Source organism: Protomyctophum parallelum (assembly GCF_964188405.1).
Source record: "Protomyctophum parallelum genome assembly, chromosome: 7".
Taxonomy (NCBI): domain Eukaryota; kingdom Metazoa; phylum Chordata; class Actinopteri; order Myctophiformes; family Myctophidae; genus Protomyctophum; species Protomyctophum parallelum.
Window position 1 is genome coordinate 29,947,111 of NC_139705.1, and position 14,532 is coordinate 29,961,642.

A 14,532-nucleotide genomic window follows, 5' to 3' on the forward strand; every position below is an offset into this window, starting at 1 on the left:
AAAGGAAACCAGTGAATGTGGGCCTCTTGAGCCATGCAGCATTTGACACAAAAAACGTTTTGAAGAAATGTGACACGCTCACACAAAGTAAGCATAAGCCTGAAGACTTTTTTCTAAATGAGTTTACAGCCTATATTGTAGTTATTATAATGTATACTGTTTAAGAGTGTTTGGCTTTTATACTTCATATTGTGTGTGTGTGTGTGTGTGTGTGTGTGTGTGTGTGTGTGTGTGTGTGTGTGTGTGTGTGTGTGTGTGTGTGTGTGTGTGTGTGTGTGTGTGTGTGTGTGTGTGGCCAGGTGAGGTGACGCTGGCTCCAGTTTGCCTATTATATCAGGTGCTAAAGACAGGATTGAAATGATGAATGCCAAACAAAACTGCTTGTTCACTGTTACTAAATTCCACATTAAGGCAGATAACCAGGCACAGTACGTACAGTGGGCCTCTCAGAAATTGTAAGCAATGTTTAAATAATGGAACAGCAAGATTTGGGAATTTAGGAAGAACGATAATGTCTTCATCGTGATGCAAAATGCAATAAAATAAATCTACTTGACATTTACTTCTGATACTTTTGATGTTAACTAAATTTTGACAAGCAGTACTACTTGGAGGAAGGATACCTTTTGTCTAAATAGTTTCCTTTGTTTTCACATTAAGGACTTAACAGAACTTTGGTGTTTGGCTGAGCTCTTGCTCTATATCGAGACTCATTAAATGTTCCATTATACATTTTGACCTTCAATCATTGAAAGATGGTATTGACAGGTGGTATTGACAGGACAAATGTTTTGGTGATGCCATTCTAAATGAGTCGACATGGCTGACGCATGTTCGGAACTAAGCCCCCCCAGTTTGCGTTTATTTGAGAGTTGCATGTTTGAAGAAGATAACAGTGGTCTACCTATTGTTCTGACCCTCACCAATAAATGATGCATCAGACGGTCACCTGCTTGACTTCCCACGTTGCCCTGCCGTGGGCTCAGGCCCAGCATGGCCCTCAGACTTCCTGTTGGGAAACTAAAAGCATTTTCACGTCTCGTTGGCCGGAACACTAGCTGGTCTTCCCCCTGGGTGCTGAATCTTAACAAGATCAAAACCATCTCCCGCAGCTAGAAGCTATACAGCATGAGCATGGCTTATGTAGTTCACTTCTTCTACTGTATGTTGAAGTGCTAAGATAAATGTAATGACATACATTTTAACAAAGGTCACAGAGCAATGATGTTGAGCTTTAGAACACTATAGAATGTGACCCATGGAAACATTCATAATGAATTAAGTTTGCTCGTATGTAAGTATAGGTACGTACACATACATAGACTACTGTGTGTGTGTGTGTGTGTGTGTGTGTGTGTGTGTGTGTGTGTGTGTGTGTGTGTGTGTGTGTGTGTGTGTGTGTGTGTGTGTGTGTGTGTGTGTGTGCGACGCGGTGCATTTGAATCCATAACCTCTGCAGTGGTGGGCACTGGGCAGACAGGCACTCCACTCGCTATATAAGCGCTATATAAGTGATTCTAATCTTTTTTATTTGTCACAGACTTTCATTCATAGTCTAGGTATTGTATTTCTATGTATTGTTCCCTCGTCTAGTTTTCATGGTTCATGGTTTGTTTGCTCCAGCTGTGTCTCATTTTGTAATCAACCCTCATGTGTATATCAGTTTTGTTCCCCAGTCAGTCCTTGTAGAGTCATTGTATCCTGTCACCTGTTTCAGTTGTTCATGTTCACCCATCTTCTGTATTAAAACAATAATTAATGGTTTTGAACACTACCATGCCGGGCTGTCCCGCGTTTGGGTTCTTACCTCACCTACACGTGACATTATTCACTTTTTAGTTTTTTTTGACCAGCTGTAGTTCTCTGCAAATGACAATACGTATCTTCATTTGACATGTCACATTTATGAGCAATATGGTCAGCTAGGTTTATTGCAACAGTAGGTCGCAGATTACTATATGAAAACCTGCAAAACCTGTCAGTCAGTCAGTCAGTCCCTCCGTCACGCCTCCATATATGGTTGTCCATCTGTCACGCCTCGTGACACGTCACACCACCATATATGGCCATCAGTCAGTCATGCCTCGTGACACGCTCCATATGGCCGTCTCCATGAATATCATGATACTGACCTCAAACCCCGGATAGCCATACATGGAGAAGACTGGATCATCACCTACATCTATATATATATGGAGCTGACCTGATCTGACATCCATATGTTGATTCTCCCCCACCTGTCTTTCCTCTTCGATGTCTCCTTTTTGACTGATACTTGTCCATTCAAACTCTATAGACGGGCACGCCCCAAAGTTATTAGCGCAGCCGCGCCCGGCAGCGGGCGAAAACTAGAGTTCTCATCAGGCCCGAAAAGTAAGGCCCGGCCCTACCTGGGCCCTAACTGGGCTGGCCTTACTAATTAGCACACATTTAAACAAAAGGTCCATATATGGACATTCCCAGTCCTCAGGGCGTCTTTTACTCTCAAACACATAGAAAATAACGGTAATTGAGCTGAGAACTTTGGTCCACCCATTCCTGGGACATGTGAAATGTGTGGCACAGTGAAAAAAGGAAAAGCACATTGTGGGTGTATGGGATTTTTCTCTATCACTCTATCACTAAACACGGGGTGAAATTCATCCGAACACCTGCCTGTAGAAAAAACCAGGGATGTGGGCAGGGAAACAAATCTACCATCTATAATTAATTGCTTTTTTGGCCGCTAAACTGATATAAACCGATATCAATATGATCTCATTCTGTATTAAAAAAATATAATAATTTTGTCTATTCTGAAAAAGTCATATAAACACTGAATTTGAAAAACCCATGCATTTATTCCAAAACTAGATATGCATTGTTATTAGAGTATAGACAAATCCACAGAGGGGTGCCCTGGGCGCGGCCATTACTGAGGTGTAATCCATGGAGCAGGTGCTCCGTAGGCCAGGTGTGGCTAATCAGTGCTGCTGTGCTTAATGGTTATGGTACACCTCAGTAATGGCCACAACCAGGCAACCCTCTGTGGATTTGTCTATACTCTATGGTTGGTCCTCAGATAAACAACATATCATCTGGCAAGTTCTTCCAAAACACCAGCAGGGGGCAGTGGTTGGCTGCTGTAGGCCTATAAGAGACAGGTTGACCAATTGTTGCCATGCCAGTGTCTATAGGGAACAATTACTGCCATGTACTGACAGTTATATGCATACATCATGCTACACAACACTGTGTTAGAAAGAGGAGCCATTGAAGCACGTAAAATCGGGACGTTTTGGACATTTAAGACATCACTTCATATACAGAAGTTGAGGCCGTGGGAGGAGCAGGTCTCATCCTCTCAAACAGACAATTACTTATCTTTCTAAAAGCAAACTATCCTATCTGGTTAGATTGGACCTATATATCTGGAATGCTATACCTATATCAATGAAGTCACCGCAGGCATAAAAAAGATTATATACTATGGACTACTATCTCAGTATATTTCGAAGCACTTATTCCTTTACAGGGATGTTGGCCTTCATGTTGTCATGGAGACATCATCATACGCATGTTTCGAGAGGGAGAGGAAGAATGAGTGTAGAAAGAAGAGAGGCCGAGAGAGAGAGAGAGAGGGCGGCTGAGTCAGAAGTGCATGTCCCTGAAACTTGTGAAGGATATTTTGTCCAAAGGGCAAAACGATCACAATAATACGGAGAAGAAGGAGAAAAAAAAGGCATCTCTGTCAGAGGCCTGCTGGGTGAAATGCAACAGAAAGAGGGTTCAAGGGGCCAGAGAGATGCAAACGTATAAGCTCTGTTACAGTGTGAATGAAACATAAAACATCCGCCTCCGCTTCATCACGACCTGCTGTTAGTGCTACTATAACTCGTCGTGTTCCCACAGCAGCACAGATAGACACACTAATGGCACTGACTGGACAAAGAGCTAACGGTGCGCCTTATTCTAATCTTATCACTAGATGAGGGACCACATATTGTGTCGTTGCTGTCGCGAGGAAACCACCTAACTCAATATTTGATGATCATACATCAGGGCTATTGAACACCCATGCCCGTCTGTGTGTTGGTTAAAACAATATTGAACCATGCAATGAAAAGTAGTAAAAAGTGCTTCGGACAAAACCTTTTAACTCCATTTGACCCTCAAACTGTCAGCTAACTCCACCACCTCTTCCCCTCTCATGCAAGTAATTCACAGTCACAACACCAACTTTGATGAGGCAGTATTGCATTGTTTTCAAAATATATGGTTTTCTTAATTTCCTGAAATTTTTTATACTTTCCATTTTCTGAAAAATGAACATTTTGGAGTTAGTTGGGTTCTTCCCGACAGCAGAGATATTATGGACGTATATTTAAAGTAGTTGGTTCTTTTTTTTTCATGCAGGTTCAAATGGTAATATTGCTAAATTATCATTGTGATCTCTCTTAATACCTGATTGCATTTAACCTACCTTTTTTTAACTGTATTTATTATGTTTTATAAGTGTATTATTTTTTTAAGTGTATATATGTCATTATGTTCTGATGAATTGAAAATGGAGGACCCTAATGTTGCTTAAACAATCAATCAATCATCACTTCAGCAGAACTGATGGTGCAATTTTCACTGCAACTCAAAAATAGTACATTCTGACATTCTCAAAGATGGAAAGAAATCAGCATAATTATTGAATTCAAATATTTTTTAATTATCTTGGATTCTAATCTTAATTTTAAGAAGTTTAAAAAGATATAATATATAATCAAATCCATCTTGTTAAACAGGTTTATACAAAACTGCTGATATTTAGAATGACAACATTGTGTACCTATCGTAGCAACTTCTTCTTTGTTTATTACACTGAAATTACACTCTAGTACACTCTAGCCGATGCTGCTAATCTACATGAATGCTAGGTTTGAACTTTAGTCACACATGTCTCACATTGTATAACAATCTGGGACAATCCCAACACACTCGCATTCTGGATAAAAGGCCCCATCACTGTAGCATGTTTTAGATTTTATTCAGATGCCTGTCTTGTATACAAAATGCTGTATGTTTAAAAACCAGGGATGTGGGCAGGGAAACAAACCTACCATCTATGATGTCACTGAGCATCATGAAGGTATACTGAAAGATACCCACCCACCACATCGGCATCAGCAACATTATGAAAATTACAAAAATACCATCCTGTGTTTAGTGCTTATTTCATCGCACATTTTTTTTGTATATATCCTCTCTTCATAATGTAAATAGTTATACTACTTATTTCGATGGAAATAAGCGAATTAACACAAAATAATAATAATAATATGAATGATGATAATTAATATTCATATTAATAATAAACAGATATATATATATTTTTTAATAACATTGTTGTAGTAGCATAGTTAATAAAATGCGTGGAATAATTAACTTGATATTATCTCTATTCCATGTTGTCATGCACGCTGGTTTCTATGATCATGACATCATGAGTGGTCAACTCAAATCCCATGCCTTCGACACGTGTTTCGCGGTGCACGTGCAAGCACATGCTGGAAATGGGTACACCATGTTCAAAAGAACACAATGTATCCGGGGTCAACGGCAGGAATTGCACGTGCGAAAGGACAATGCATGTATTTCGCGTGATACGCCAGAGGTAACATACGAAGTAATAACAACCACGCCACGATATAAAATCTAAATCTGGGACGGTATATATACTTTTCAAAATAAAAAACAAACCCAGCGTGTTGCGTCTCCACCCCCTGTGACGAGAATGGACTTTCCCTCATTTGCATTTTATTGAGACCGCTTTATTAGAAAATATCCGAAAATATGTGCCATACCATGAACAAAACGTGCACGTTTTTATTTGAATCATACTCTATATGTTGTATAAATATCGTAGGTCCCATTTGGTATAAATTATAAAAAGCGTGCCGAGTAGAAAACATAGATTTATTATTGTTGGGCTGGCACATATTATACAACACTCCTCCCCCGCCCGCCCAGATGAAGGTGAAACTGGGCAGCAGGTGTCACTTGGATTAGCAGTTTGCAGATCCGGTCTAGAGCGGATACGGAAACGGTCTATGTGCGAGCGAGCATGTGTGTGTGGAAAAGATGGGATTCAGTAGGCGGGCTCTAGACCGGATATGAGTATTGAACGGTAAACACAAAGCAGGCTCTCCACGTAAAGCCTGTGACGAGTGTTGCCAGATTGTGTGAGATAAACATGCGTCCATGAAAACAAGCCCAAAAGAAGCCTGAATGAACATAACCGATCTCCAACTAAGCCCTCTTAAACAAGTGTAATGCTTATGCTTGCCTTTATGGTGTCGTCCACTCACAGTTAATAACAGTTTTTGTATTGAGTTGTGCTTGAAATGTACTGTAATTCTGCAAAAACTGCTCATACATACTTCAATCAATCAAGGTTCCTGGCACAGCATATTTTTAGAGTTGGACAAATACATTAATTTACCCCTCACCCTATGTTTTATTTTCTTTTTTTACCTATATTTGTACGTCTCTTTAATGTTTTGATGAATTGAAAACGGTGGACTCTCTTGTAAACAAGTGTAATGCTTTTATGCCTGGTGTCGTCCACTCACAGTTAACAGTTTTTGTATTGAGTTGTGCTTGAATTGAAATTATGCAAGTGCAAACTTAAATCAATCAAACAAACAGAAAAAGAAGCCCAATAAAGTCACTTAGAAAAAGCCGACATGGCAACACCGCCTGTGACGCGAGGCTAAGGCCACACCCTCTGTTCCCTCTTTGTACTTTGGAACAGGAGGAACATTTTGTTTATGAATCCAGATTAGGGGGATCTGGATCTGTACTGGCGGCTGAAGACAGTGACACACTTTACTTTAATACTTTCTGAAGCACTCGATTAAGAACACACACACACACACACACACACACACACACACACACACAGCAGCGACGCGAGACCAGCTGGCGTTTCAACCCGAACTAACTTTGAAACGTCAGCCTCAACAAAAAAGTTCAAACTTTGAAGTTTGAATTTTAAAAGTAATGAAAGACACACACTTATCCTCCAAGAACAAGTCATCATGGATATTTGCAACAACGGGGGGAGGCGAAAGATGAGGAGCCTGCGCGCGTGCAGACAGCAGCAGCAGAACGCACCGCCGCAGCCGGCGGACGCCAAGATGAAGCAACAGCAGACCACCAGGCGGGACATTAAGAAGGACCACAAGGTGGTGGACAAGAAGAAGGTCCTCCGCTCCCTCACGGTGCTGGAGAACAACAACAGCATCACCGCCGTGCCCGTGTCGCATCCGGCGGAGGACAACATGATGGACCAGGACCAGGACTGTTTCACCATCAACTTCCTGAAGAACGAGCAGCAGCAGCAGTCATCGGACCCGTGCCTGGAGCAGGCCACCATGGTGATGGCGCCCCGCTACACCCTGCTGCGGGAGGTGGGCCGCGGGAGCTACGGCGTCGTGTACGAGGCGATCGCCCGCAAGACGGGCGCCCGCGTGGCGGTGAAGAAGCTCCAGTGCGACGCGCCGGAGAACGTGGAGCTGGCGCTGGCCGAGTTCTGGGCCCTGGCCAGCCTGGGAAAGGAGCACGAGAACGTGGTGCAGCTGGAGGAGTGCGTGCTGCAGCGGAACGGCATGGCCCAGAAGATGAGCCACGGGAATAAGACCTCCAAGCTGTATCTGAGGCTGGTGGAGACCTCGCTGAAAGGTACGTCTACTTTACGAGAGTGTAGTAATTGCAGTGTAATAAACAAAGTGGTTGTGCCGCAACAAGTCCACTATGTTGTCATTATAAATACCTCTAGTGCGACGGTGTTGCGATGTGATGCCTTGTAGTTGTAACTTGTAAGGTTGTCGGAACTAGTCTTTTTTTTGGCAAGCGACGAAATCTTAATTCGTGCATCAAAGATGATTTATTTATATCCACATAGTTGCAGCTATTCCTAGCAGATTTGTTTTTAATCATAAATAACTTCCAAGGTGATGTTTACATAATATTTAAATAATGAATGTGTTCAAACGATCGATCGATGTGACAACAAACCTTTATTCGTTCATGGATGATGTGGTCGTTTGGTGAATTTAGCGTAAAAGGTGTCGTTTTATGTTCATGAATGTTGTGTATGTTGTGTAACCTATACGTTAAGAGGCAGAGGCAGTAAAGAGCACACAGTGCTCCGCTTAGTGCTCACAAGAGAACATCATGTACTATTATGGCCAGCAGTTAACTCATTCATGGTACACTGAGAGTTTACATAGTAAACACATAGCCAAGAAGTGGAAATTGTGGCATATGCTCATATGCTGTGTGGCATTATCATACAAATGCAATCGATCCTAACTTTGAACTTTTATTTATTTATTTAAAAATTAAATCTCACGAATTCAGCTGACCTAGCCTACTTATGGGTCCCATGACCCCATCCAATTTAATAGCCCAAATTGCTCATTTTGTCTCATATAAGTACAGTTTGTAATTATGAACTAGCTCATTTTTTAAACTCTGGCATCTGCCACTGATTCTTTGTGCAGCTTTTACAACCCTTCTTTGTATGGTGTGTTATGTCATCATTTTACCCCCCCCCCCCCCCCCCCCACACACACACACACACAAACTTATGAAATATTAATCCTCATCAGACATATGTTGTATTTGATAAAGGAGAATGTCCTTGATTTAAATTGATTATTGTTGTTTTTGTTGTTAATAATTAACACAGTGTATAGTTTAGTCTTTTAGCAGGCTTCAGAATATTTACTAAACAATCAGCTTGTGAATTAAGTAATTTGCATCCTGCTGTATGGTGGTCTGCCTGCTGACATCAGCATAGAAATGCCATTGCTTAGGATGAGACATTGCCTTCTGAGTTTCTCTGTTAGTGGGTCAGAATACAGAAGAGGCTTTTGAGGAAATGTCTTGCTTCTGACTATGTTGTGTGATAACAAACACAGAGTTATTACATGGGTCTTGGTGTCATAACCAATACCAAATTTAGGCCCAGTTACACAACATTTGAGAACTAAATCATGTACAAATACAAATAGGTTTTGTGGACATAAACCATCTATTGTTGACTACTCAATCTAGTGGCAATAATATGCACATCATTATTAAGCAACCTGCAAGAACCATACCTGTAGCTGTTATGCCTGCAGTTTAAAGGCTGAATGGGTTAACAGTACTTAACAGCCATCTATAACAACAACAACAACACCTAGGCTAAATGTAATCCACGTTTATATCCATCCATGCACGTAAACAAAGCTCGCCCACTGATTTACACCTTTAAACATGTGATGTGACAAATTAATCAGATTCTGTTTTGTAGGCCATGAGTGCCACATTGGGAATAGTCCCCAGTAAAAATATTGGGAGGACTGTGCACTTAATTGATCATTTTGAAAGCCAATTTCACTGCTGCCACAAAGCTGTTCAAGTGCAAGGGCTTGAGCATCAGGATTTGTATTGATCCCATCTGCTTTCCGGATATTGCGATACTAATCTACTTATCACTTTGTTCTTGTCAACTAACAAAACATTGTTTATGTTTTGATGTTCTTCCCTGGTCTAGCAGAATGTTTCTAGAGTACCTTCTTTGTATAATTTCATTAGATGAGCAAGATAAATGTATTAAAATTATTTCTGGTAGAAGCACTGTCATTATTCTAAGATTAGATCAAAATTTAGGTCCAAGCCCTAATATGCTGGATTATTTTTAATGTATTGGTTTTTAACTGTGAGAGCCTACTACATCTTTCACTGTCACTATTAGAGAAGTTGCATTGAATACTCTCTAATCAAAACTTGTTGTGCTTCTGCCACACCACTCTGCCCACATAGCTGGAAAATGTGCTGACGAAGCCTGGCCCATTATTGTGGGCTACAGACAGATTCATGGTGTGTTCAGCACGCTTCAGTTACTGGACACAGTCCAAGTTACCAAAGGAAAAACACCAATTTACTGCTGTATCATAATGTATGCAGACATTTCTATTGGCTTCAATAGTTCCTCTATTGCTGCTGTAATGAACAGATAAAGTAAGTTTGATGTAGAACAACGATAAATATTATGCATTTAAAACACTGCTGCACAGTCAACAACTCAAGTCCTCACTTAAGTCCTCAACTGAAAACTAAAGTAAGACAAACTCTATGACAAACTCTGCCCCTCCCCTATGTCAGTTGTGAAATCTATGGCCTGGCATTTACCTTTTTACATGCAGTGGTATATTAATTATTTATACATTACAGGCACTCTGCAAACAATAAATGATGGTACAATTATAATCCCCCTGAGTTGGTAGTGTTTTCCTATTATTATTATTATTATTATTATTATAGGGATACAGGGACTATTTTTCTTATTTAAATTATTAGTATTTTTGCTACCCATAGCTGTATCTCTCTTTTCTGTATTTGTCCTGTGTTTGATTACTGTCTGCTGTACTGCCATTGACAACTGTATTTCCCTTGTGGGATCAATAGGCCTACCTATCTAATCTAAAGGTTATCATTTGGAATGCTAGATGATGACTTTGACATTTTAAAGTTGTGCCACTTCAGGAACTAGAAAATAATAACAATGCTTTTCTAGTTCCTGAAGTGGCACAACTTTAAAATTCCTCATGTCAATAAATATGAATAATGGCAGGTGTCACTGGTGTTGCTGAAGTTCACTGTTATGCAGAACTGAATCAATCATAGGTGTCTCAATCATAAGTGTTTCCAAGGTTGAAGGTTGTACTTAATCTTTTCATCTTGTGTACAGGTACATAAGAGTAAAACCTATTTTTGTTTGGCTTTCTTAAGACAATGCAGCAGCATAGATAACATCAAACAGAAAACACAGAAAACAAAGGGATAGAATAAAGTGCGCAAAAATGAGCAAACAAAGCATAAACTTTGTGTGTATAGGCTATGTTCCAAGTTCCAAGCCTGTTTGATTCTACTGCTCTAGTGATGTTGTGTGAACTTGTGACCCCTCCCCAATCCCTCCTCTTGCCACAGGTGAGCGTATCCTGGGTTACCCGGAGGAGCCGTGCTACCTGTGGTTCGTGATGGAGTTCTGTGAGGGAGGCGACCTCAACCAGTACATCCTATCGCGGCGGCCCGATCCGCGCACCAACAGAAGCTTCATGCGCCAGCTGACAAGCGCCGTGGCTTTCTTACACAAGAACAACATTGTCCACCGTGACCTCAAGCCAGACAATATCCTAATTTCACAGAAATCCGGCACGCCTGTCCTCAAGGTGGCTGACTTTGGCCTCAGTAAGGTGTGTGCCGGCCTCAGTTCAGGCGACAGAGACGGTGACGAGTGCACGGTGACACGCAAAACGAGCGGCACCAATAACAAGAACAATGGCGTCAACGTCAACAAGTTCTGGCTGTCGTCGGCATGCGGCTCGGATTTCTACATGGCGCCCGAGGTGTGGGAGGGCCACTACACGGCGAAGGCCGACATCTTCGCCCTGGGCATCATCATCTGGGCGATGATCGAGCGGATCACGTTCATTGACGCGGAGTCCAAGCGCGAGCTCCTTGGCACCTACATACGGCAGGGCACTGAGATCGTGCCCGTCGGGGAGGCGTTGCTGGAGAACCCCAAGATGGTTCTCCACATCCCTCAGAAGACCAGGAGCTCCATGTCAGAGGGAGTGCGGAAGCTTCTCCATGACATGCTGGCTGTCAACCCTCAGGATCGGCCTGACGCCTTCCAGCTGGAAGTGCGAATGGACCAAGTAACGTGTGCTGCGTGATGACCACCAGCTCGCACCCCCCGCCCCCCTTCCCTCTTCCTTTTATCAAACCAACCCTGTTAAAGATGGGACTTTCCCCCCTCCCAGGTAAGTTTGACCTCATCACAAACCCATGGAGGCAATAGCTACAGTGTTAACTCCATGGCCGCTTTGCTAACCTCGTAGAAAGAACAGGTAATCCTCAGCAGAGTTAATCCATGTAGCCTTTATTATTGGCTGAGGGTTCATACATAAGCCACTGGTTCATTCACCATGTCACTGGTTGTTCTGTTTAGCTTACAGTTTAGCAGCTCTTCATTGATAACCCAAAACAAAGAAAGCTTGCACCTGGCTTTAAATGTCCTCTCCCCTTCTCTCTCTATTACATCATACAATGTTTCTCTTCATCTGCCTGCATAGTTTATCTTAGTTCCTTTTAATCAAACCCAGGCGCGTTGCCCTCAGGGCCAAAGTGTACTCTGGTGGTTTTCCAGTCGTGCCAGTCTAAAACCTCTCCTCAAGTTCTTTTTTTACAGCCTGCTCCATCCCTAGGGGCATTTTAATGCAGCTTTCCCCATTCCAGTGCACCTCCTCTCCTTTGTTTTGTCAGTGTGTTTACAGTTTAGATATGTGCCTTGCCTTCCACGTAAGAGAAGCCCATGTGGCTTAATGCCACGCCAGGTTTGACTCACTGTCGAGAGGTAAGTCGTCGTTTATTCCACACCCCTTGTTAACTGTATACGGTAAATGCCCCCAGGGTGTTAACATGAGACTTCGTTGCCCCATGGCCTGTACCTTTACTTCTTGTTCATCCTGTTCTCTTGGTTGGAAGCTCTGGCAGAAGTCAGTTACAAGAATAGAGCTTGTTAAGTATTAGAAATAGGTGGGACTAGTGCAGCATATTTGGGACATGTCCTCCGCTTATTGTTCCTTGAGACAGATAGATCTTCTTATCTTTAGGCAAGACTAGGTAACGCCCATACAGGCCATACCCAAGTGCTAGTACTAGTCGCTAACTGACCGCAGGTATTTATATTGCTTGGAATTGGAGTTGCTTGCTCAGTTCTAGTAAATATGGGTTTAGCTGAGTCATTATAGCCAATCAGGCTTCAGACAGACTCACTGCTCAGAAAAATGTGAAGGAATGTTGTACATTTAAGGGTGATTTATACATGGTTCTGTCACCAGACATGGCATATTTACAAGCTCATAATGTGTCGTGCTATGACAAGTCAAGTTCTGAGCTTGTAGATTGGCTATTTTCTGCTTTTTCTTTTGACTAGTGACGACTAGTTGCCTGGCTGATGTTGTGCCAGTATTTGAGTCTTGGTGAAAAGAAGAGCTGATAATGCAGTCATGTGGTGTCGGAAGTATGGTCTACGTGTGTTTCCCACTGGGAAACATGTTGAACACATTGTTTTTGGACGGTCAAGTCAGGGAAATGTGGATTCTGGCTGTAATACAAAGTGGTGGAGCGGGAGTTGTTGGGTGGCCATAAGTTGTTGTGCCTGTCGTTCGGTGACAGCCACAAGGCTATCAACAACACAAGTCAGCTGTCTTTGTAAAAAAAACTGTTACAGTGGAAGGTTTCCAAGTTGTTTTGTTTTGTTTGTTTTAGACGCATGCCCTTGCAATACAGATGTGGCAACACTGCAGGTAGTGGACTACTACAATGGAATTCTTGTACTACAATGTCGACATAAGTCGACAAATAAAATCCAATAATACAAATACAATGATGGAAGTTATTTTGATAGTGTAAAATAATTAGCCTTTTGGTATGTGTCCTTTTCTTCTTCTTCCACATGTAGAATCCGTAACAGCCCCAGATGTGATGCGGGCACACATTATGTCACATAATACATTTAAATAGAATTTAAATAAAATGTAGCCCTCTGCCCCTACAAAGAATGACTGTAGGTTACTTAGGTCTGTGTCATTTTATCAAGGTATAGCTTGCACAACTCCAACCAGTCTCAAACTTATTGAGCATTCTTACCGGGTGCGTGGTCGGCTAAATAACTTTTAACAGAGACATCTCTAAAAAAGAAAACCAGCACTCATGGAACTCATGTTTTAAGGCACTCTTAATTAATTGAAATGTTGACATGGTATGCTGCAGAGCAGCAGCAACGAAGGCGTTTCGGCATTCAGGCCTTCATCAGCGTTGTCTGCTCAAAGCAGCAGACAACACTGATGAAGGCTTGAACGCCGAAACGCGCGTTCAAGGTCTGCGCACAGACAATCTGTGGCGCTCTGGTCTGTTGCCCTTGATTTGAACCCATCTTTACCACCCCACCCCCATCCACACTTACATAAAGACAAACACCTCATAGCATAGGCCACCTTTGCCCTGTTGGACTAACAACTCCTCATGTCCAGCTGTCCACAGAAGTGTACTCAGTGTATACATTAACATATACACTACATGTTTATAATATAAAAACTGTTAAATAAAGTTATTGAAAAAATAACTGTACTCTAGTGAATAGAGAAGGACTCCATTGCGTGCCACCCAGCCAATGCAGAATGGCCGCTAATTCTCACTCTTGAGTGACGTGGTGAGATAGCTGGCATGTTATGCAACTGGCTTTGTGTGTTCCTGCAGTTGGCCAATGGGAGAGCCTGTCATATCCAAGGAGGTAGTGCAGGATTAGTGGCTGTGTTTTGGTTGACGTGCGAGTGTTTGAACTAAGTAGGGGGCAAAGTGGGTGATGCTGTCAAACACTGGTGTCAAGAAAGATGGACATGCTAAATACAACTCCTTATCCACGCTGTCATTATAGGGGGT

General features: G+C 42.0%; 1 protein-coding gene across 1 annotated transcript; it reads left to right on the plus strand.

Moving 5' to 3' along the window:
• Positions 1-6,593: 6,593 nt before the first annotated feature.
• Positions 6,594-11,838, plus strand: stk35 (serine/threonine kinase 35). Its single transcript, XM_083769533.1, has 2 exons — positions 6,594-7,713; positions 11,014-11,838. Exons 1-2 carry the CDS (start codon positions 7,071-7,073, stop codon positions 11,760-11,762), a joined length of 1,392 nt encoding a protein of 463 aa, XP_083625659.1. The 5' UTR covers positions 6,594-7,070; the 3' UTR covers positions 11,763-11,838.
• Positions 11,839-14,532: the final 2,694 nt, after the last annotated feature.